Genomic DNA, 24,144 nt, shown 5'->3' with positions numbered 1-24,144 from the left:
CCAGTTCCGGGTGATGCCCTTTGGGATGAAGAATGTCCCTGCCACATTCCAGAGGTTGGTTAACCAGGTATTGGCCGGGCTGGAAGATTTCAGCGCCGCCTACCTGGACGATATAGCAGTGTTCAGCGCCAGCTGGGAGGAACACTTGCGCCACCTCCAGGAAGTGTTGTTGGCCCTGCGCAGAGCAGGCCTCACAATCAAGGCCAGTAAGTGCCAGATTGGGCAGGGTTCAGTGGTGTACTTGGGGCACCAAGTAGGGAGCGGCAAGGTGGCCCCCCTGAAACCCAAGATAGATACCATCCTGGCTTGGGAACCGCCCAAAACCCAGACTCAGGTGAGAGCCTTCTTGGGTCTCACGGGTTTCTACAGGAGGTTTGTCAAGGGGTATGGCAACATCGTGCACCCCTTGACCTCGCTGACTTCCGGGAAGCAGCCGAGACTTGTGATCTGGACTGACGCCTGTCAGAACGCCTTTGACACCCTGAAAACTGCAATGTGTACAGCACCGGTCCTCCAGGCACCCGACTTTTCAAAAGAATTCATTGTCCAGACAGACGCTTCAGAGCATGGTGTGGGGGCTGTTCTAGCACAGATGAATGAGGAGGGCCGAGACTTACCTGTAGCCTTCATCAGCCGGAGGTTACTTCCCAGGGAACAAAGGTGGAGTGCGATAGAGCGTGAGGCATTTGCTGTGGTCTGGGCGCTGAAGAAGCTAAGACCCTACCTGTTTGGGACTCACTTCCAGGTTCAGACAGACCACAGGCCCCTCATATGGTTAATGCAGATGAGGGGTGAGAACCCAAAGCTGTTGAGGTGGTCCATTTCCCTACAGGGGATGGACTTTACGGTGGAACACCGCCCTGGTACAGATCACGCCAATGCTGATGGTCTGTCCAGATTTTTCCGCCTTAGTGATGAGGACTCCCTGGGTGAAGGGTAGTTCTCCCCACATTTCAGCTGGAGGGGACACGTGTTAGACCTGGCATCATTGGCATGAGTCTCTCCTCCATTTTTTTCTGTTTGCCTCCTCTGTTTACGATGTTTTTGCTGGTTTATTGCTTTGGGCACTGTGCCACTGCTGATCAGTGCCACAGTGCAAGTGCTCCCTATGTTAAATTGTTACATTGATTGGTGTTACCATGATTGGCTTGGTTGACTTACTGTTCAGACCCTAGTCTAGTGCACTGCGTGTGCCAAGGGCATGTAAGTTGACTGCTGCTGGTGGGCTTGCAGCACTGGTTGTGCCACCCACAGAAGCAGCTTGTAAAATGTGTCTCAGGCCTGCCACTGCAGCGCCTGCGTGCAGTCCCTGACTGCCATGTCGACTTGGCAAGGAAACCTACTTGCCAGTCTCTAAACCTTCACTTTGCCACATTTCAGACACCTCTATGGTAGGCCCTAGGGCAGGGTGCATTGTTGGTAAAAGGTAGGTCATGCCCTGATGTGTGTGGCATGACCTAATAGTGAATTACAGCCGTTTTCGTTTTTCACTATTGAAGGGCTACCTGCCTCCAATAGGCCAGACTGGGCAGACTGATTATTAACCCCATTATAATCTATCTGACTCAGGGAGCATGGTAGCAGGTCGAGTTTAGTATCCCTGAACTCAGAATTTAATAACACACCCTTTAGGATGGATGGTTTTTAAATTCTGTGTTTGAAAATAGCCCTTTTAGAAAGTGGCTATTTTCTTGTCCAACTATCCACCGGTCTCTGCTGGTTTGATGTGTGTGTCAGGGGCTGGGTGGCTCCAGAGGTCTGAATGAGTCAGTGTGGGGTGAATGAGGCATTTACACATAGAGTGAGGGAAGAGTAGCCTGCCCTGCCTGACACAATACTGGCTCCACCTCCTGCTGGGCGACTGATAGCCCTGCTCCTGCCAGTGACAATACAGGCTCCGCCTCCTGCTGGGCGGCTGAGGACTCTGCCCTGCTCAATGAATAGGCCAGGTGCCTCTGCCTGGCAACACCCACAACGAACCTGAGATGGGGGGAATTTCCCTGCTTGGACAAAGGGAACAAAGGAGAAAAGGGGTATAAGAGAAGGACCCCTGAACCAAAGACTCAGATCACTTCTGACAAGGAAACCTGTACCAAGGACAAGAAGCCTGCTGATCTAAGGACTTGCCTCCCCTTTCTGCCAGAGTGCTGTTTTGCTGTGGAGGAACCTGAAAGCTGCTTCTTTATTATTGCCAAGGAACAAGGAGAGAGGAACTTGGTGTGTACTCTCTAAAAGCTTGCTAGAACATCTCCAAGGGCTGGAAGAGTGCCAGTCTCCTGTTGAAGTCACAGGGCCAAAGGACTTCACCATCTACTGAATTGCGGAATTGCTGGAAAGTGTTGTTTCCAGTACACAAGGGAAAATCTGCAGTCTCGCCGCCGCCGAATCCAGCTCAACATCGTGAGTAACGGCTCCAGTGTCCCGAGCCTTCGACGCCGGCCGCCGGGCCCGATCGACGCCAGCAGCAACGCCAGTGAGCAGTGGGTATCGGCCCCGGCTCCAAGTGACCCCGTCTCGACGCCGGTATCGACGCCAGTGAGGAGTGAGTATCGGCTCCACCTCCAAGCGACCCCGTCCCGACGCCGCTGCTGATCGCATCGACTCGACACCCTTCTCGACGCCGTGAGCGCTGCTCCGGCCTGACATCCCTCGACGCCGCTGCGGATTGACCCGACCCCGAGGTACGATCGACGCCGATCTCGACGCCGTGAGCGCTGCTCCGGCCCTCGACTCCGCTGGGGATCGTCCCGAATCTGAGGCACGATCGACGCCGACCTAGACGCCGACATCTCGACGCCGTGGATCATCGTTTTCTTCATTTCCAAAGGTACTGTGTTTGTGGGGTCTGTTGCAACTCCAGGCTCGACGTAGCGCTCCTCGCGGTCGACGCCGAACCTTGGGAATATAGTAGACTCGACGTCGTGTGACTCCTGTGGGGGTTACATTGTTGCCAAAGAACTGTGTTTCAGAAGAATACTTAATTTTGTTGCTAAAGAACTATTTGCCAAGAGGAAACCTTACTTGAACTATTATTTTTCCTTCCAAAGAGTATTTATTAAGACTGTGGTATATTTTTGTCGTTATTTGGTCTTGTGCTAAGCCTTATATAAAAATCCTATTTTTATAATAACTTCTGTGTCGTGTCCATCTGTAGTGTATTCACTTTATTACTGTATGTGGTCATAAATGCTTAACACACTGCCTCTGGGATAAGCCTGTCTGCTCTGCCAAGCTACCAAGGGGGTAGCAGGGGTTATCCGAGTGTGTAATCCCCTTGCCCTGACTAGAGTTGGTAGGTCCCTATTTGTCAGAAGTGTATACCTCTGCCAACTAGAGACCGCCGGTTCTAACAATTACAAAAAAAGAAAGACCAAATGTCAAATGCATATAACAAACATAGGGTCCATGGGGAACATGATTATGATTAGTTTAATACTCAGTTGTGGATTTAGAGTCAAATGAGAAAGAAAGAAAGAAAGAAAGAAAGAAAGAAAGAAAGAAAGAAAGAAAGAAAGAAAGAAAGAAAGAAAGAAAGAAAGAAAGAACAATTTGGATATAAAATAAAGGAGGATGAGAATTTGGTATGCAACAATCAATGAGCTAATGGAGAGCACTAAATACAATTAGTTAAGCATCAAAAGACGGCTGTAAGACCACCAGATGAAACAAAGGATATTTAAAAACTAAAGTCAAAGGCTCATCCAAATTTCAAACATTTGAAATGGTATAGAGGGATAAACAAACATATTACAGACTTTTATTTTGCATGAGCAGGTCATTGGTCCTTTGTTTTAATAGAGTGGTGGGAGTGGCAGGGGTTGGTGGGGAGGGGGGAGGGGGATAGGATCCCAATATAATTATCAGGTGTGAGCTTTTATTGTACATGGATAATCCAATATGTGTCCTTCCCCGCATCCCAGGTATCTCAGACTCTGTTGTGGCGTTCTATTCTGGAAGCCAGCACTTTTTAGCTTGCTAAAATCATGGATCCTACACTTCTTGGCCATCTTGGATAAAAGCCAGGTTAAAATCGTATTCCTGACTGCCTCCCTGGGATTGCATATTTCAGCCTTGAGCACTATGGATATAATGACACTATCCTTGTTGTGTCCAGTAAAGGTTTCAGTAATGTAAAACTGAGCTAACCCCCTTAGCTATGGTAGAGAGCAGACAGGCTTAACTTAAAAAAATGTGTAAAGCATTCAGAAGTACCAAAACACAACACAATAAAAATCCCACTGCAATAAAAATAGATAATACTTTAATGAACTAGATGACAACAAATGACAAATGTCCAATAAAGGGAACAGTAGGCATACATTTTTCAAGTTTAGATTAACATATTGCTATAAAGCGCAAAGCACCAACAAGCAGTCACGCTAGACCATGACAACGGGTAAAGTTTAAGGCCGACCTTGATGGAGAAATCAGATACATATACCAAGTTCGTCCCATTCGGAAGTTTTACTTTCTGACTTAGGGCATCATTAGGATGGCGGGCGGACTTTGCATGCATGCATCCTGCATGTTGTGCATGGAACTGCAGGGGGGTACCATAGGTACCGCCATGTGCACCAACCACCCCACAACTTCCTGGGGGCCCGCTACGGGCCCCCAATAGTAAAGACCGCATGCCTTTCCGTGGCGGCGAAAGGCAAATTCCCGCATGCATTATAATATGGGTGGCGGTGTCTAAAAGACACGGCCACCATATTAAAACCTTTTCCGCCCGGTCGACTCATCGACCGGGCAAAAAATCGGCGGATGATCTTTCCGTCCGCCGGGGTCCCCCCCGCCATAGTAATATGGTGGGGGGAGAATGGCATGCAGGCGGGAAAGAATGTCGGGCGGATTGCCACCGCCATGCGGGAAGTGGCGATCAGCCCGACATTCTAATGGGCCTCTAAGTCTCTGAAATGGAAGTATAAAATCCTCAGCGGGACAAGGCAGCAGACTGTGCCCAGATGGGTTCAATGAGGCAGATTAGCCATCAGGCAAAGTCCCAGTGAAGCAGATTAAAGTTTAATCTGCAGTGGATTTTAAACAAAGAGGGACTGCTCCCTCTTCCCATCCTGTTTAAAAATCACTGCAGTGCATATCCCTCGGTGCCCCTACATACTCTACAGTAATTACTGCAGAGTATGTAAGGCTGCCCAGGGATGTGTACTTTAGTGGTTGTTACAAGAGTGCCGTAGAATAAACAGATTCTTCTGATTCCACCGGCTATATTAATTATTTCGCCTAGGCCTATTTAAGTGCTGCATAAATACTTTACACATTACCTCTAGGTTAAGCCTGACTGCTGTTGTGCCAAGCTACCAGAGGGTTAAACACAGGTTAATTTAGTGACTTTTTGTATTTCACCCTGATGAGGATTGTAGTGTTTGTATTAAGTAGGGTTTCACCCACTCAAATAGCAACCCAATTGCTCACAAGAAGCCATTGTAGAATTTTGCAGCAGACTTTTTTTGGATGACAGGTATTTATAAAATATTTCCAGTTCTATAATCACTGAGCACATCCAATATTAAGAATATTTAAATTTCAATATTAAGAAATTATCAAGCAGTTTGAGGAAAGAATGTAGATTTTTAAATGTGGTCAATAAGGTAAGAACTTCGCAAATATAATATAAATTGTGCAAAGCAAGATTACCCGTATAAGGCACTCAGTGACAATCTAGAAGATGTATTTTTACAGATAAAAGATGAGAACATTCATTCATTCTTTTTTTAAATAAAACATTTCTTATATAAAACAGGGGAAAGCTGAGAACAGAAATTAAACAATGATAAAACCAACATTTTTAACAAAGACACACAATGCATGATTAATAAGAGAAAGGAGTACGTAGCCATCTTTGACACAGGGACTTCATTTTTTTAACAGAGGCACATAATTAAGATCATATAAATTTACAAAATCTCATGACTCATAAATACCTAAATAGTGTTTGGGATTAGCATCATGAACTGTCCTATTTCATCCGGAATGAGACAATTGAAAAGAAGAGTGAGGATTTTTTGCAGATTGATTTTATATTCTGCCATTTCCTGAAACATATAAAAAAACTATAGACTATTATAAAAATTTCACCTCTCGAGTTTCACAAGTAACATCTCATCATCTGCGCAAAGCTTCATCTTTGACATTCTCTATAGGAGGAAGCAGGTTCTTTAAAAAAATATATTTATTAGGATCCGGATGTTGCAATATCACATATATAAATTGCAGTGAACATTCATCATAATATACGCATAAAAGTTTTCAATACAGATATAATTTCATATTATATAAATACAATAAATACACAGGGCGTCGCATCTTATGATGAAAAAATATCATCAAAATAGAGAATATTATAAATGCAGTTGACTTAAAACCAGATACAAAAAAGAAGAGTGGAATAGTTCATATAGTGCCTGCAATAGGGTAGGGGGGAAAAGCTTAACTTATTTGATCATTTCCCTTACAAACTACTCCTACATCTTCAGATTGAAAATATTGTCCCCAAAGTTTCTCAGATTTCCTGACTCCCCCGGTCACTATTGCATATAGCTGTTCACTAGTTCTAACTCATCTCATTTTTTGTAGCTAAACCTGCATTGGGGGGATTATCTGTGTACGGCAATTTTGGAACAAATTTGATCGAGCTACGGCTGTTGCAATATATACTAATTTTACCCACTTGTTGGGCAGGCCCAGTCCCGGGTCATAACCCAAGACTCTGAGCCAAGTAGTTGGAGCCAGATTGACCTATCCCACACCTACACGATACTGAAATATTTCAGTACAGAATCCCTGTATAGATGAGCAGTGGCTGATTACATGCGTCCAGTTTGCTGGGGAGTGCCCTATACACCGGGGACAATTACCTGGGAGGGCAGGGTTAATACATGTTAACAAGGCTGGGGTGCTATATAAAAGCCATTTAGAAAAGAAAAGCATCCGTCGCCAATTGGCCCCTCCTTACACACTAAAGTTTAATATATTGACCTCTTTCCACATCTTGGTGCCGATTAGGATCCTGGAAAAAATTTCCCCGTATGACTCGTATCCGGTCTTTTTACCGTACGAATCGTACAAGTGCCGTACAAACTGCCAAGTACGATTCGCATGGGAAAAAGTCCATACGAATCGCATTGGGAATAATTCCCCACACGTCCTCGGGTCGGAAAATGTGTCCGACACGTCCCCGGACGATTTACCATACAAATGTGAAAAGTGAAGTCCGACCGCGCAAGTACGATCCATCCCGTGCGTCCGATGTTACAACCGTATGGAAAATGCACCGTACGGACCGAACTCCCATAGCAACCATGGAGACATGTGCCCGCATACGCGCCGAACACCCCCCCAGCCCCCGTGAGTACGCGCCGTACCCCAGCCCGTGTATGTACATCCGTGTACGTACGAGTCGAACCCCCACCCGTGTATGTACACCCGTGTACGTACGAGTCGTACCCACACCCGTGTATGTACGGTGCGTACCCCCAGCGCGTGGGGGTTCGACTCGTACGTACACGGGTGTACATACACGGGTGGGGGGTGGGGGTTCAACTCGTACGTACACGGGTGTACATACACGGGGGGGTTTGGCACATACTCACGGGGGCTGGGGTGGGGGGTACGGCGCGTACCGGGCCCCCTAATCTGGTCGTTTCGCGGCGTACTTCGCTTTTCCGGCACTTTTTGGGTGCCGTAAAAATATTGCCGTCCGGACTGCTGTCGGTTCGATTCGTACTTCCTGGGTCGTGAAACGCTGCCTGAGAGCGTCCCGACATCACGTCGGAGCATTCCCGGATCACATTCGTATGTATATATTCGTCGGTCGGTGTTTTGTACGACTAGTACGGAAATGGTGTTTCCGTGCGAATCGTACTTCCATGTTTGTAATGTTTTTGTCCCGGGTACGAGTCGGACGGAGAAAACGCTCCGACCGACGGTTCGTACCCGGTTTTTCCAGGATCCTAATCGGCACCAAAGTCTGTTATTTCAAGATGATCCATGTTCATCCCATTTTTTTTAAATCAGTTTTTGGGTAGATTCAGGGCCCTTACACACTAAAAGCATTTTTTCCATTCCCTTGGCCTTTTCAAAACCCCTTCATCACTTAAAGCAGGCACCACTTCTTTGCTGCAAGGATTCTTAACATTAAAAATGCAAATTAGCACTTGCCCCAGAAACTGAGGTAAGTTTAGGATACACAACCCTAAATACATGTTTATGCCCCATTTAATTCAACACGCTACTTTCTCCTTCCCATTGGTAAATATATTATTGTAGCACAAATGAATGCCTCTGTGTACATACATGGCTTTACATTTCCAAATAAGCATGTTAGAAGGCCGTCCTTAAAATAATGCTTGATATGCATGTCTTTCCATTTCTCAAATATGCCTGACTCCAGTCACAGGGCAGATGACCTGATTCAACATTTGCTGCCAAGCTTTAAGTCTAAGGTAGCTTCAAAATCCTCGCCTTTCTAAGTCTTTTGGTGAGAGTGCACCATGACCTAGCCTCTGACCCAACAAAACGTAATTAGAAACTGATATTAGAGAAGAGTCATGCAGTATAATGGAAGTATGGGGTCTATTACAATGTCGGGCGGATCGCCACCGCCCGCATGGCGGTGGCGATCTGCCCGACATTATCCCCCGCCCGCCTCCCATTTCACCCTGCCATATTATGATGGCGGGGGGTACCGCGGCAGACGGGAAGACCGTCCGCCGCTTTTCTGCCCAGTCGACGGGTCGACCGGGCAGAAAAGGGTTGAATATTGTGGCGGTGTCTGCTAGACACCGCCATCCATATTACAATGTCTGTGGGAAGCAGAAAGGTTTTCTCAGTTGGGGGCCTGTCGCGGGCCCCCAGGATGTTGGGGGGGGGGGTGAGGGGGGCACATGGGGGGTACCTATGGTACCCCCCTGCTTTTGCATGCATGTCGTGGCAGGCACCGCGTGGTGCCTGCCATGTTGTGCATGCAAATGCACAAATGCCTTTTTTGCATTGCGGCGGGTGCTGACAGCACTGCCCACCGCAATGCAAAAATGCAGGATGTGCCCACCAGTGTGGTGGGCGCATCCTAATTGTGTATGCGGGACCGCCGCACACATGGTGGGCGGTCCCATTTCACGATGCGAAGGCGGGTGGACATCGAATAGACCCCTAAGTGTCTAGGAGTGTGGCAGAAGGGACGTGCCTTTGACACTTGCCTATTTGCGCTTCATTGGCCATGTTGTGGATAATGACTTTTATTTTTAGTCTTTGGGACAGGTTTAATTTCAGAAAGATATTAAAGAGGTGCTGCTTTGTACACGTTTTTTCTTTTTGTCGTGAAAAACATGGTTTGAATATGAAACATACACATAACGAATGTGGAGCAATGCAATACTATTTTCTTTACATATTTTCACAGTACATGTATTCACCAGATAGATACAACCCAGAGAATTGTGGCATACAAGAAATTCCTGTACAGCATATTTCCTGCAAGACTGTAGACTCAACTTCTCCATCATGAGCTCAAGGGTAACGCTCAATATATCCACCTATATCGATCATGCACATTTCACAATCGATAATTCCAGGCCTGGACCAGGGTCGAAACACAGGCCTCTGCAGCCCCTATGGAGCAGGGAAGCCCCAACCCATCAGTAGGACGCCTAGCCCTATAGGTCGATCCAATCTGACCAAGGCCAATGAATATCTGTTATATATTGGGGACTAAGGGGCCCCTCATCAATTCTGCAGGGGAACTCATCTTTTTGCATTATGTCACTGTGCTGGACTTTCCAGACTTGTCTTTCTGGCTGCAGGAGTAGGGGTTTCAGGCCTCACTGCACGCCAATCCTTCTCGGCCCCTGTAACAGCAGAGGGAGAGCAGAAAATGCTGCCCCGGCAGGTAAAAGCACCCTCATACCAGTCTCTCAGCTCTCCTGCTACTTTCATGGTTTTGAAACTGTACTTAAGTTTTCATGCCATCCAAAGCTGATGGTCAATAAATGATCCTCGTAAAGGCAATTGCCATAGTATAAAAATATCAGCAAATGTTAAAAATTGGGTTTTTGGACATCCTAGTCATGCATTAACCACAATCCTAGTCAGGGTAAGGCACTAGCAAATCCCAAATTAAAAGAAGTCTTTATCTCTGGTAGGTTGGTACAGAGCAGACAAGCATAACTTGAAGGCAATGTGTAAACTATTTGCGCAACACTTAAAACAGTAAAAAAAAAGTGAGAACGCCACACAAAAAAGATCCCACATCAGTTTAAAAAAATAGAGAATATTTTAATTTAAAAAAAGACCAAAACAACAAAAATCCAATAAGTAGAACTTGAGTTATGAATTTTTAAAGAATAACCTGTAAAATAGCTCTTAGAAGCAATAAGCACTTACTTGGGATATCTGGATGCGCTGGACTGGGACAGTCAAAAGTTCAAGCTGACCGCGATGAAGCGTGGGCTGTCTACATGGACATGGACCAGGGCTGGCCCGCTGAACAAAGGTACCTTGATACTGGATGCTTCGATGTCAAGGGATGCGTGGTGCAGTCCCAGCTATGCGTTATATATGGGAGCCCAGAAGTAATTGGGAGCAATTTTTACTCTTTCGTTTTAGGGCAGATACCTTACCATTTTATAATGTTTACAAGTTGGGTTCCAACATTACCTCAAACTAAGAACATGCCTGTAAAACAGTACATCAAAACAATCAATTATGTATTTTTTATTCTTCTGTGGTTTTTATAAACTTTTGTCACAAAGTTTTTAGTAGATTTGCAGAAAGCAAGACATTTTAGACATTGTAGTGGAGCCTATTATTATCGTAAACAACTACGTGACTAAGAAACACATCTGTGTGTGGGGCTTTATCTTCGTACAGCCATCTGCTCATGGGGATCAATGCTCTTTTAAGATAATTTGGCTACATCATTTAGCCCACATTGTGGATTAGAGGTTTCATAAATTGCTGCTCAAGCCTCATCCAGGCCTATGAATTGACTCTGTATTAGAAGCTTAATATTTTTATGTAAATCGAATTAATGTATTTATTAACTTGCATTGTACTGTTTCTGTTGTTTGTGTGCTTTTTTGGTTGTTCACAGCCGAATAAAAATGTTTAAGATGAAATGAATGAAAATCAAGATCGTTTATAGTTAATGATCATTATATTCCTTCTCACCATTCCCCCAATAGATCTGTATTCATTAGTTATTCAGCACATTAATTGAGTTGCAATCAAATCCTGGCAAATTGCTGTTTTGAGTTGATTAATTACTTTTGCACTAGCAAAAATATTTTTTACATACTTGGAACTTTAAGAACGTGCTAGGATCTAATGCTAGATAACTGTATTTGGTAATCATGCCTGTCACAATGTTGCCATACTGATCATAATTTATTTCTTTACCTGCCTTTGTTCTTCTCAGAAAGTCATCTGCTTGGTCGTGTTGTTGTTGGTCCATTCATGTACACCCGTGGAAAAGAGTTGGAACATTGGAATGAAATGCTCAATAAGCCCAAAGAACTGGTGAAGAGGTGGCATGCCCTCAGCCAGACTAGCACCTGAATCAAGGAACCAATATCTGGTTGCACATCATTGTGTGGAGCTTTGCCTCGACATCTGATACACTGGTCTACTAACGCCATTTTATTTTTCATTTAGGGCAGATGAACACATTGAGTGTCTTGGAGAGTGTATTTGCTTCTGGTTCTTCATCTAATGTTTCCAGAATGAATCTAGACAATGTGCCATAGTTCATGTGGCAAATAAATTGTGAGATACAAAACTTATCTGTTGGTTAAAAACATCTTTATTAAGATAAGATGTATTAAAAGCATCATCATAATATTGAGTAGCCACAAACAACAAATGCACAGACAGGCTTCATATGATGACATCCATACATTGTCTTTCTCTTATTCAAGAACAAGAACTTATAAATTGATTGTTTTATTATGAAACATGCTCAGGAGTTTACAACATAACAAACTTATCTTTCATAGGGCAGGTGTAAAGTAATCATCAACAAGAGAATCAAGTCCACATGTTACTGATAGAAATGTAAGTGTTATTAAATAAAGATTTGTATTTTAAGCCGTTTCTATTTGATAGACCTAAAAAGCTGATCTTTATTGCTTTTTGAATGTACTTCACTAAGAACAAATATTAAACACGAGTCTTCAGACCCAGAGGACAAGCGTATAACAAGCAATTGGCTTGCGCTACCCTCCTCCACTAATGCTAAGCCCTTTACCTGCACCTTTTGTTAAAAGGTTCACAGGGTTTGGTACCAGCTATGACTCTAACACAGGATCAAACCCTTCACCCTTAAGGCAACTGCTGCCACACCTTTCAAGCTCTGATTCTCTGAAGCATGAGCTAAAAAGTGTCTGTCTCATAGGACTCCTTAACTCCCCACCAGCCCCATAAAGTATATCCTCATTCTGCCATATCACACAAGACTGGCCAACTGCAGCTACCACATTACAAGCCTAGTCCACCAGCTTATCGCTAGTTCAAACCAATTTGCATTATATATTAGGTTATTTAGATCAGCTACTAACTATGACCTATGGATCAGCATAACTCTCCCTTTTTGACAGAAACTGTACCAAGACCAATGAGATTGGAGATCCCAAAGCTTCAAAATGAAAACAGAGAAATTAAGACTTTAAAGGGTATGCCTCCATTGCCAGAAGCAACCTGCTCAATCATCTGACTGCCCACTACAATCCTTAACTTCACAAAAGAACAAAGACAGTCTTCTTCTTTGATAACTGTGTAACTCTGCTTCCCCCACTGCACTGACTCTTCTCCCTGGCACTGTGGCCTACCCTGACTTCTCATCGAATTCTGGTCCTCTATTCTATGTTTAAGTTTGTATGCATCTTCTACTTGCAATCCTATCTTACTCCATATTGTCATGTGACATTCCATCTCTGCTTCTGAAAACCTATGTACGGGCATGGAACCCTTGTACTGTGAAAAATGCCTTGCTGCCCCTCAGTGCTAGTCTTGTGGATTTGTAATACCATAAAAAAAGAAATTAAATGCTGTTTGTTGTTTCTCTTCATGTAATTATATTCCTTATTGATTAACAAGCTTTCTCTGGAGTATATTTCACTAAGTTATATCCCATATGATTTTTTTCCAATATATTTAATTGGGTGCCTGTATTTACAGTTAACGATGAGTGAATTAAGAATCAACCAATCAGAAACAAGTAAGTCGAGAACAAAATTATAGATCTATATTTTGCCCAGAAATGGTTCAATTTTAATTTTGGATTAAGTCCTCATTGTACTATGTAGTCTGGCATTTGATCTCAAAATATAAGGTCAATGGTGTTAAGGGATCACTGACACAATCTCAACATAAATAATATTGTTTGACCCAAATATAGTGTCAAAAATATGGTTTCCATAATATCATGTCCCTATATTTATAATGGTAAGTACAAAAATATCGGGGAAAAAATATCGTACCTACGGGGGTGGGGGTCCGTGCCGTTCTTACGGGGGTGGGGGTACGGCGCGTACATCCGCGTGGCCGGGGGGGGGACGGCGCGTACACCCGCGGGGCTGGGGGGGACGGCGCGTACATCCGCGGGGCTGGGGGGGGGAACGGCGCGTACATCCGCGGGGCTGGGGGGGGACGGCGCGTACATCCGCGGGGCTGGGGGGGTGTTCGGCGCGTACCGGGCACCTGTTTGGACCTTGCCATGGTTGCTATAGGAGTTCGCTCCGGACGGTCTTTTTACCATACGGTTGTACAATCGGACGGACGGTACGAATCGTACTTGCGCGCTCGGACTTCAGTTTTCAGATTCGGACGTAAAAATGTCCGGGGACGTGTCGGACACCTTTTCCGACCCGAGGACGTGTCGGGGAATTTACCCAATGCGATTCGTATGGACTTTTTCACGTACGAATCGTACTTGCCAGTTCGTACGGGACTTGTACGATTCGTACAGTAAAAATTCCAGATACGATTCGTACGGGGAATATTTTTCCAGGATCGGAATCGGCCCCTATATTTTTACAAACGATATTTAACACTTCGATATTTTTTCAATCAATATTACTTACCTAAAAATCGATATTCTTGACCACAATATTTTTTCTGTCGATATTTCAAACCCACGATATTTTTAGCTTGATATTTATGCAAATCGATATTTTTACATCGATATTTTAGCTCTGCACCAATTAGAAATATATAATTGTACAAACACATAAAAATGCATATATATATATATATATATATATACTCTGAAACAAAACATAGGTTTCAGGGATGTAATAGTTAGAAATTAGCATTTAAAAAAATCATAGAAATTCACTGAAAAAACCATAGGTTTCATGGACGTTATAGTTAGTTGGGCATTTCACTCATTCAAAACCAGAGAAATTTGGCCGTTATAGTTAGTTGAGCTAACTATAACTTGTGCTCCCGCAATGCACTGCTGGTGACGTCACATATTACATCATACATTACATGGTCAGTGACATCACTGATGACATCACTAATTACATCTCAAATTACATCACTGATGACATCATCCAGTGACTGTGCATTTCTGTAAAATGTGTATATATATATATATATATATATATATATATATATATATATATATATATATATAAAAACAAAAGGTAACTCCATAGGAAGCACTCGAGAAGCAGCAAAAGGTTACCAGCCTTTATTTTAGAAGGGTATGGAGCAGTTCATGTCAGGCAGAAGGTTAAGACAGCCTTTCATTCACCGACGCGTTTCGAAAATATCTTTTTCAAAGGTTCCTGGAAGGTGCGTGCTGTGGTGGAACTCCTCCCCAGATTTATAGTTGCATTGACACGCCCGCATTTCAGCCGCTCAATTGAGACTGTGTTGCATTCTGGGATGATGAGTTCCTATAATCTCCAAAGGTCAATTGCACTTATTCACTGCCAATCAAAGCTCACAGTGAGCCCCAGCCGAAAGAGCCAGTCCTAATCCCAATTGCTGCCTCTCCGCATTCGGGTAAGTGATTCTTCTCCCCGCGGCCTCACCAATGATTTGGGGTGGTGCTTCCCGCGAACGAGCAGCCGCATTTTACATGAAACAAAAGGTAACTCCGGAGCGGCCCAAATGCGGGCGTGTCAATGCAACTATAAATCTGGGGAGGAGTTCCACCACAGCACGCACCTTCCAGGAACCTTTGAAAAAGAAATTTTCGAAACGCGTCGGTGAATGAAAGGCTGTCTTAACCTTCTGCCTGACATGAACTGCTCCATACCCTTCTAAAATAAAGGCTGGTAACCTTTTGCTGCTTCTCGAGTGCTTCCTACGGAGTTACCTTTTGTTTCATGTAAAATGCGGCTGCTCGGTCGCGGGAAGCACCACCCCAAATCATTGGTGAGGCCGCGGGGAGAAGATTCACTTACCCGAATGCGGAGAGGCAACAATTGGGATTAGGACTGGCTCTTTCGGCAGGGGCTCACTGTGAGCTTTGATTGGCAGTGAATAAGTGCAATTGACTTTTGGAGATTAGAGGAACTCATCTTCCCAGAATGCAACACAGTCTCAATTGAGCGGCTGAAATGTGGGCGTGTCAATGCAACTATATATCTGGGGAGGAGTTCCACCACATCACGCACCTTCCAGGAACCTTTGAAAAAGAAATTTTCGAAACGCGTCGGTGAATGAAAGGCTGTCTTAACCTACTGGCTGATATGAACTGCTCCATACTCGTTTAAAATAAAGGCTGGTAACCTTCTGCTGCTTCCTACAGAGTTACCTTTTGTTATATATATATATATATATATATATATATATATATATATATATATATATATATATATATATATATATATATATATATATATATATATATATATATATATATATATATATATATATATATATATATATATATATATATATATATATATATATATATATATATATACCAAGGTGTATTGAAGAATTAGTGGGTGTATAAGTGTCTGAATGGATGATTTAGTAGGTGTGTGACCGACAGTATAAGTGAGTGATTAAACGGGTCTTACTGAATGTATGGGTTAGTGACTAAACTGTGTAAATGTCTGTATCAGTCTGTCAGTTGGTGTGTAAGCGCCTGCATGGGTTGGTGAGTAGCTACATGAGTGTCTATATGGGTTATTGATTGGTTGTCTGAGTATCTGTATGGGTGCCTGAGGGTCTGTGTGGGTGAGTGTGTGACTATGCATAGATGTGTGAGTGGGTGATTCACTGGGTGTATGGGTTCAAGAGTGCATCTGTGAAGGGCTGTATCGGTGGGTGAGTGTGTGTATGGGTGTGTTGGTGAGTGAATGGATGTCTCAGTGGTACATTTGTGAGTTACTACAAATGTGAAAGGCAGAATATGTGAGTGTTGGAGTATATAAATGACTATGTGAGAGTGAGGGATTATGAGTGGCTGTATGGATGAGTGTGTGCGTGTATCAGTGATTGTATAAGAGAGTAAGTATGTGTTAGTATCTGTATGAATAAGTGAGGTGGTGTTTGTATAACTGTATAGGTGAGTAAATGGGAGTGTGATTGATTCTTTGCATGACTGACTAGGTGTGTGAGTAACTCTATGGATGAGTGGCGGTGTATGAGTATCTGAATAGGTGTATGATTGCAAATGATAGTGCTGCATTGATGAATGACTGCATGTATGTGTGTCTGTATGGATGAATGAGTGGATGGGTGTAGATCTAGAAATCAGTGAGTGGGTATGTAGTAACTGGTATTGGTGTGTCTATGGTCTCGAAAATGGTAGTCTGCATTTTAGAGTGGCTGTATCAAAGGTTATATAAGGGTGTGAGGAGGTGCATCAGATTATCACGTGGATGATGTTATCAGTGATGCCATTTGAGATGTCATCAGTGATGTCACTGACCATGTCATGAATGATGTAATATGTGACATCATGAGCAGTGCATTGCGGGGACGCGAGTTATAGTTAGTTCAACTAACTATAACGGACAAATTTCTCTGGTTTTGTACGAGTGAAATGTCCAGCTAACTATAACCCTGAAAACGATGTTTTTTTCAATGAATTTCTATGTTTTTTATGCTAATTTATAACTATAACGTCCCTGATCCCTATGGTTTTTTTCAGTGAATTTCAAAGGTTTTTTAAAAGATCATTTCTGACTATAACGTCCCTGAAACCTATAGTTTTTTCAGTGAATTTCAAAGGTTTTTTAAATTATGATTTCTAACTATAACATCCCTGAAACCTATGTTTTTTTCAATTAATTTCAAGGTTTTTTAAATGCTAATTTCTAACTATGCCTACAGAGGTAGGACATTTGAAGAAAGAGGAATAAAGGCGCAGAAAGAAGCAAGAGAAATCCAAAAAGAGGCAACAGAAGTCCAGAAAGACGAAGAAAAGTGCAGAAAGAAGTAAGAGATATGCAGAAAGAACCAACAGAGGTGCAGAAAGAGGCATTGTTACAAAGTCATCCTGTGCCCCCAACTTTTTACTGGCTGGTACTGGTGGTAACTGACTCTGACTAACCAGGCCCGGAGTCAGTGCTATGCTGAAAGACACTTAGAGTACAGCAAAAACTCCTACATAAACTAGGGTACACTATGGGTTGGGGTATCTCTGTGATTGTGATTGGCATGACCTCCCCTGTAAGGCCCTAGTACATAATAGGGCAGGGGGAATAAAACTACCTGTAACTCAGAGGTGCATAAACAGGAAGGAAATGTGCAGAAACAGGGAACAGGGGTGCAGAAAGGGGCAAGTTAGGAGCAGAAAGAAGAGCAGTGCAGAATGAACCAGAACCAACAGAAGTGCAAAAAGAGGCAAGAGGGGTGCAGAAAGAAGGAAGAGAAGTGCAGAAAGAAGAAACAGAAGTGCTGAAAGAGGCATGAAAGGTGCAGAAAGAGGCAAGAGAAGTGCAGAAAGAACCAAGAGAAGTGCAGAAAAAAGCAACAGAGGTGCAAAAGGAGGCATGAAGGGTGGAGAAAGAGGTAAGAGAAGTGCATAAAGAAGCAACAGGGCGCTGAAAGAGGCACGAAGGGTACAGAAAGAGGCAAGAGAAGTGCAGAAAGAAGCAACAGAGGTACAGAAATAGGCAAGAGTGGTGCAGAAAGAGGGAAGAGAGGTGTAGAAAGAGGCAAGAGAGGTGTAGAAAGAGGCAAGAGAGTTGGACAAATAGGGAAGAGGGGTGCAGAAAGAGGCAGGAGGGGTGCAGAAAGAAGCAACAGAGGTGCAGAAAGAAGCAACAGAGGTGCAGAAAGAAGCAAGTGAAGTGCAGAAACAAGCAAGAGAAGTGCAGAACGAGGCAAGATAATTGCTGGAAAAGAAACAGAGGTTTAGAAAGAAGCAGGAGAAGTGCAGAAAGAGGCAAGTGAGGTGCAGAAAGAAGCAAGATCAGTGCAGAAAGAATCAATAGAGGTACTGAAAGAGGCAAGAGGTGCAGAAGGAGGCACGAGGGGTGCAGAAAGACGCAACAGAGGTGCTGAAAGAGGTTCGAAGGGTACAGAAAGATGCAAGAGTGGTACAGAAAGAGGGAAGAGAGGTGTAGAAAGAGAGTTGCACAAATAGGATAGAGTGGTGCAGAAAGAAGCAGGAGGGGTGCAGAAAGAATTAACAGAGGTGCCGAAAGAGGCAAGAGAGGTGCAGAAAGAAGCAAGTAAAGTGCAGAAAGAGGCAACAGAGGTGCAGAAACAAGCAAGAGAAGTGCAGAAAGAGGCAAGAGAATTGCTGAAAGAAGCAACAGAGGTTTAGAAAGAAGCAAGAAAAGTGCAGAAAAAGGCAAGTGAGATGCAGAAAGAAGCAAGAACAGTGCAGAAAGACCCAACAGAGGTGCTGAAAGAGGCAACAGAGGTGCAGAAGGAGGCACAAGGGGTACAGAAAGAAGGAAGAGGAGTGCAGCAAGAAGCAAGAGGTGCTGAAAGATGCATGAGGGGTGCAGAAAGAAGGAAGAGAAGTGCAGAAAAAAGCAACAGAGGTGCTGAAAGAGGCCCGCAGGGTGCAGAAAGAGGCAAGAGAAGTGCAGAAAGAAGCAACAGAGGTACAGAAAGGAGCAAGAGTGGTACAGAAAGAGGGAAGAGAGGTGTAGAAAGAGGCAAGAGAGTTGTACAACGAGGGAAGAGGGGGAAGAAAGAGGCAAGAGGGGTGCAGAAAGAAGCAACAGAGGTGCCGAAAGAGGCAAGAGAGGTGCAGAAAGAAGCAAGTAAAGTGCAGAAAGAGGCAACAGATGTGCAGAAAGATGCAAGAGTGGTACAGAAACAAGCAACAGAAGTGCAGAAAGAGGCAAGAGAATTGCTGAAAGCAGCAACAGAGGTGTAGAAAGAAACAAGAGAAGTGCAGAAAGAGGCAAGTGAGGTGCAGAAAGAAGCAAGAACAGTGCAGAAAGAACCAACAGAGGTGCAAAAAGAGGCAAGAAGGGTGCAGAAAGAGGCAAGAGAGGTGCAGAAACAGGCTGGAAAGGTGCAGAAAGAGGTAACAGGGGTACAGAAAGAGGCAAGAGAGGTGCAGAGAGAGAAAAGAGGGGTTCAGAAAGAGGCAAGAGATCTGCAGTGCAAAACAACAGAGGTGCTGAAAGAGGCTAGTGAGTTGCAGAAAAAGGCAAGAGATCTGCAGAAAAAAGCAACAGAGGTGCTGAAAGAGGCAAGTGAGGTGCAGAAAGAGGTACTATAAGTGCAGAAAGAAGCAACAGAGGTGCAGAAAGAGGCATGAGGGGCACAGAAAGAGGAGCGAGAAGTACAGAAAGAAACAAAAGAGGTGCTCAAAAAGGTAAGAGGGATGCACAAAGAGGCAAGAGCAGAAAGAACCAATAGAAGTGCAGAAAGAAGCAACAGAGGTGCCGAAAGAGGCAAGAGAGGTGCAGAAAGAAGCAAGTAAAGTGCAGAAAGAGGCAACAGATGTGCAGAAAGACGCAAGAGTGGTGCAGAAACAAGCAACAGAAGTGCAGAAAGAGGCAAGAGAATTGCTGAAAGCACCAACAGAGGTGTAGAAAGAAACAAGAGAAGTGCAGAAAGAGGCAAGTGAGGTGCAGAAAGAAGCAAGAACAGTGCAGAAAGAACCAACAGAGGTGCAAAAAGAGGCAAGAGGGGTGCAGAAAGTAGCAAGAGAGGTGCAGAAACAGGCTGGAAAGGTGCAGAAATGGGTAACAGGGGTGCAGAAAGAGGCAAGAGTGATGCAGACAGAAAAGAGGGGTTCAGAAAGAGGCAAGAGATCTGCAGTGCAAAGCAACATAGGTGCTGAAAGAGGCAAGTGAGGTGCAGAAAGAGGCAAGAGATCTGCAGACAAAAGCAACAGAGGTGCTGAAAGAGGCAAGTGAGGTGCAGAAAGAGGCAATATAAGTGCAGAAAGAGGCATGAGGGGCACAGAAAGAGGAGAGAAGTACAGAAAGAAACAAAAGAGATGCTCAAAAAGGTAAGAGGGATGCACAAAGAGGCAAGAGCAGAAAGAACCAATAGAAGTGCAGTAAGAAGCAACAGAGGTGCAGAAGGAGGCACGAGGGGTGCAGAAAAAGGGAGAGAAGTGCAAAAAGAAGTAACAGAGGTGCTGAAAGAGGCACGAAGGGTGCAGAAAAAGGCAAGAGAAGTGCAGAAAGAAGCAACAGAGGTACAGAAAGAGGCAAGAGTGGTGCAGAAGGAAGGAAGAGGGGGAAGAAAGAGGCAATGGGGTGCAGAAAGAAAAAAAAGAGGTGGCAAGAGAGGTGCAGAAAGAAGCAAGTGAAGTGCAGAAAGAGGCAACAGAGGTGCAGAAAGACATGAGAGAGGTGAAGAAACAAGCAAGAGAAGTGTAGAAAGAGGCAAGAGATTTGCTGAAAGAAACAACAGAGGTGTCGAAAGAAGCAAGAGAAATGCAGGAAGAGGAAAGCGAGGTGCAGAAAGAAGCAAGGGCAATGCAGAAAGAACCAACAGAGGTGCAGAAAGAGGCAAGAGGGGTGCAGAAAAAGGTAGGAGGGGTGCACAAAGAGCCAAGAGGCATACAGAAGGAGGCAGGAGGGGTGCAGAAAGAAGGAAGAGAAGTGCAGAAAGAAGTAACAGGTGCTAAAAGAGGCGCAAAGGGTACAGAAAGAGCAAGAGAAGTGCAGAATGGGGCAACAGAGGTAAAGAAAGAGGCAAGAGAGGTGCAGAAACACGCACGAAAGGTGCAGGAAGAGGCAAGCGATCTGCAGAAAAAAGCAACAGAGGTGCTGAAAGAGGCAATTGAGGTGTAGAAAAGGGCAAGAGAACTGCAGAAAAAGAGCAACAGAGGTGCTAAAAATAAGAGGGACGTTAAGGGCAGAAAGAAGCAAGAGAAGTGCCGAATGAGGCAATAGTAGTGCAGAAAGAAGCAACAGAGGTGCAGAAAGAGGCAAGAGGGTTGCAGAAAGATGCAAGAGAAGTGCAGAAAGAAGCAGGAAATGTGCAAAGAGGTAACAGGGGTTCAGAAAGAGGCAAGAGTTCTGCAGAAAAAAGCAACAGAGGTGCTGAAAGAGGCAAGTGAGGTGCAGAAAGAGGCAAGAGATCTGCAGAAAAAACCACAGAGGTGCTGAAAGAGGCAAATGAACTGCAGAAAAAAGCAACAGAGGTGCTGAAAGAGGCAAGTGAGATACAGAAAGAGGCAAGAGAGGTGCAGAAAGAGGCAAGAGGGGTGCAGAAAGAGGCAACAGAGGTACAGAATGTGGCAAGAGAGGTGCAGAAAGAGGCAAGGGGGTGCATAAAGAAGGAAGAGAAGTGCTGAAAGAGGCGTGAAGGGTGCAGAAAGAGGCAAGAGAAGTGCAGAATGAAGCAACAAAAGTACAGAAAGAGGCAAGAGTGGTGAAAAAAGAGGGAAGAGAGGTATAGAAAGAGGCAAGAGAGTTGCACAAATAGGGAAGAGGATGCAGAAAGAGGCAGGAGGGGTGCAGAAAGAAGCAAGTGAAGTGCATAAAGAGGCAACAGAGGTGCAGAAAGTAGCAAGAGAGGTGCAGAAAGAAGGAAAAGAAGTGCAGAAAGAGGCAAGAGAATTGCTGAAAGCTACAGAGATTTAGATAGAAGGAAGAGAAGTTTAGAAAGAGGCAAGTGAGGAGCAGAAAGAGGCAAAAGAGGTTTCCCAACCCTACAAGGAGGTCTCCCTAGCCATCCTGACCTGGTGATCCCGACCTTCCTCAAGCTTCAAAATGACGCCTGAAACCTCAATCTGAAGGGTCCTCCTGTCCATGACCGGAGCTGGTAAGTAAACCTGATGCCAGAAGACACCCCTGCACCAGACACCCCACGGCCTTGGGTGGCCCAGTCGACAGTGTCCAGGTATCCCCCAATATACCAACTTACCTCTCCAGCACAGGTGTTCGGTTTCAGGAAGCCTCTCTGCCCAAGCCTGCAGCAACTCCTCCAAACTGAAGGTCTCCATTGAAAAGTACAGGGTCCCCTAAGACTTTTTGGCACCATGCACCCGGCCGCCCCAGTGCTGCTGTTGGTGCAGCTCTTATGCTGGTCGTTGGCCCCTGCAGTACTGACCTTAACCTCTGGAGCTTTGCTCCCACACCAGAGTAGCCAGCTCGTCGGCAGTCCCTAACCGAAGGCCACCTCAGCCCCACTGGCCAACATTGGGCCCCTGTACTCAGCCGCCGCAGTGCCGCTGATGGAGCACCTCGAGTGCCCATCTAGACCTTGAGGAGCCTTGGTCCTAACCCCCAAAACTCCCACTCGTAAGTTGTGTACTTACCTGAGAAACCGCTAATATGCTTTCTCCCATTGGAACCCATGTTATCAGTTCAACACTTATTGGGCATAAAAGTGTTCTGTCTCATGTTTGCAGATTGTATGGAGAAAAGAAAACTAAACTGCAGACTAAAGTATAAAAGCTCTTACACCTAAGGATCTTATAATACACCACAAGTGAGTACTGGAATGGTATGCCTAGATACCAAAGTAATTTAAATGTAACTAAAAAGTATTCTAAAAGTAATTATTGTATAATCCAAGCTGCTTTCAGAATCATTACCAACCTGTAACTATTGAAAAATTCAATCATAACTGCATTCCAAGTGTATTTTACCTACCTGTACCAAGTCCTGCATGGTTCTAGAAAAAGAATACAAGAATACCTTTTTTATACCTACAGAATTGTTTTGGATTCAATCTCTGAGTGTGTGCATCAGCTGGCGTCCGGACAGGGTAGGCTACAAGCGCCGACACCCGAGTAAACCACCAAGACGGTGCGGGCATCCAACGCCAGTAGCTTATGGAGTAACATTATCTCCATATTTAGGTCAGAATCGAGGGGGTAAAAGACTTTCTTCCGAGGTACAGCCGCCACTGACCAGTAGTTTGTAGGCAGGGTTCCTCCCCCCTATAGGTGTGAGAGGGCCAGTGTCACCCCTCTCACATTTACACGTTCGTGCACTCAGCTCACTCCACCTTCACTCTTGGTCCTGATGAAACGCCAGGGATCTGTGAGACCAACATAGGCGTGAAACATGTCGACCTCAGCATAGTTACCTGGGCACATTGCGCCCCCGTTGGTAACTCCTAACCTATGGGTTTTTTATTCTGCCAAGGGTACCGCTCTATTAAAACTTTTTTCTGGCAACCCGTAGGCAGTTTTATTATGCACTGCACGCACGCACAACTCCCCACATAGGACCCTTACCCACACACCCACATGCACACATCGGCAGTTCTCTAAAAAGATCGCCGTCAAAGAGACCCTTCGGGGGACCCGTAGGGTATTGCACCGCTGGCCCGACAAGGAGCACATGCCCGATGACGACGCATGACATCCCTCGGGGTGTGTGAGGGCAACAAGAGACAATTTACGTCTCTCCCCATCCCTATCATTAGGGCCCTGACCTAGTGCCTCTCCCTCCACCTTCCTGTTCTCTCCTCCTTTAGTAGTGCGTCGTTGACTCTCTACAACACTCACTCTGGAACAGTGCCCCCTTTTTTGATTTACATACAATAAATGCTTAACACACCCTCTGGATAAGCCTAACTGCTAGCCCACATTACCACATAGAGAGCTGTTAGTCCAGGGAGTCCCCAGAGGTATAGCAGAGGCTAAATTAGGTAGTACTATATGCACACTATACCTTACTTTGTAGGAAGTTGGCTCTGATGAAAAGAATAGTGACTAGTATAGTATATACAATCTGCATGGCTTAGGTATCTAATAGTTCCTGTTTCACTGAACAGAAA

General features: G+C 44.6%; 1 protein-coding gene across 3 annotated transcripts in view; it reads left to right on the top strand.

Annotated features, from left to right (window-relative positions):
* Positions 1 to 13,078, top strand: part of LOC146867778 (synaptotagmin-15-like) — a 278,429-nt gene extending 265,351 nt beyond the window's left edge. For 2 of the 3 annotated variants that reach the window (XM_085607884.1, XM_085607875.1), the window contains exon 8: positions 11,432 to 13,078. In XM_085607884.1, the coding sequence (XP_085464010.1) occupies positions 11,432 to 11,571 (140 nt within the window). In that variant the 3' untranslated portion in view covers positions 11,572 to 13,078. The remainder of the gene's footprint in view (positions 1 to 11,431) is intronic. The other variant, XM_085607893.1, reaches the window with a different exon arrangement.
* The last annotated feature ends 11,066 nt before the right edge of the window (positions 13,079 to 24,144 follow it).

Source organism: Triturus cristatus, chromosome 1_2 (assembly GCF_964204655.1).
Source record: "Triturus cristatus chromosome 1_2, aTriCri1.1, whole genome shotgun sequence".
NCBI classification, from domain to species: Eukaryota; Metazoa; Chordata; class Amphibia; order Caudata; family Salamandridae; genus Triturus; species Triturus cristatus.
The sequence above is the reverse complement of the archived record's forward strand: the minus strand, read 5'-3'. Positions and strand labels throughout refer to the sequence as shown.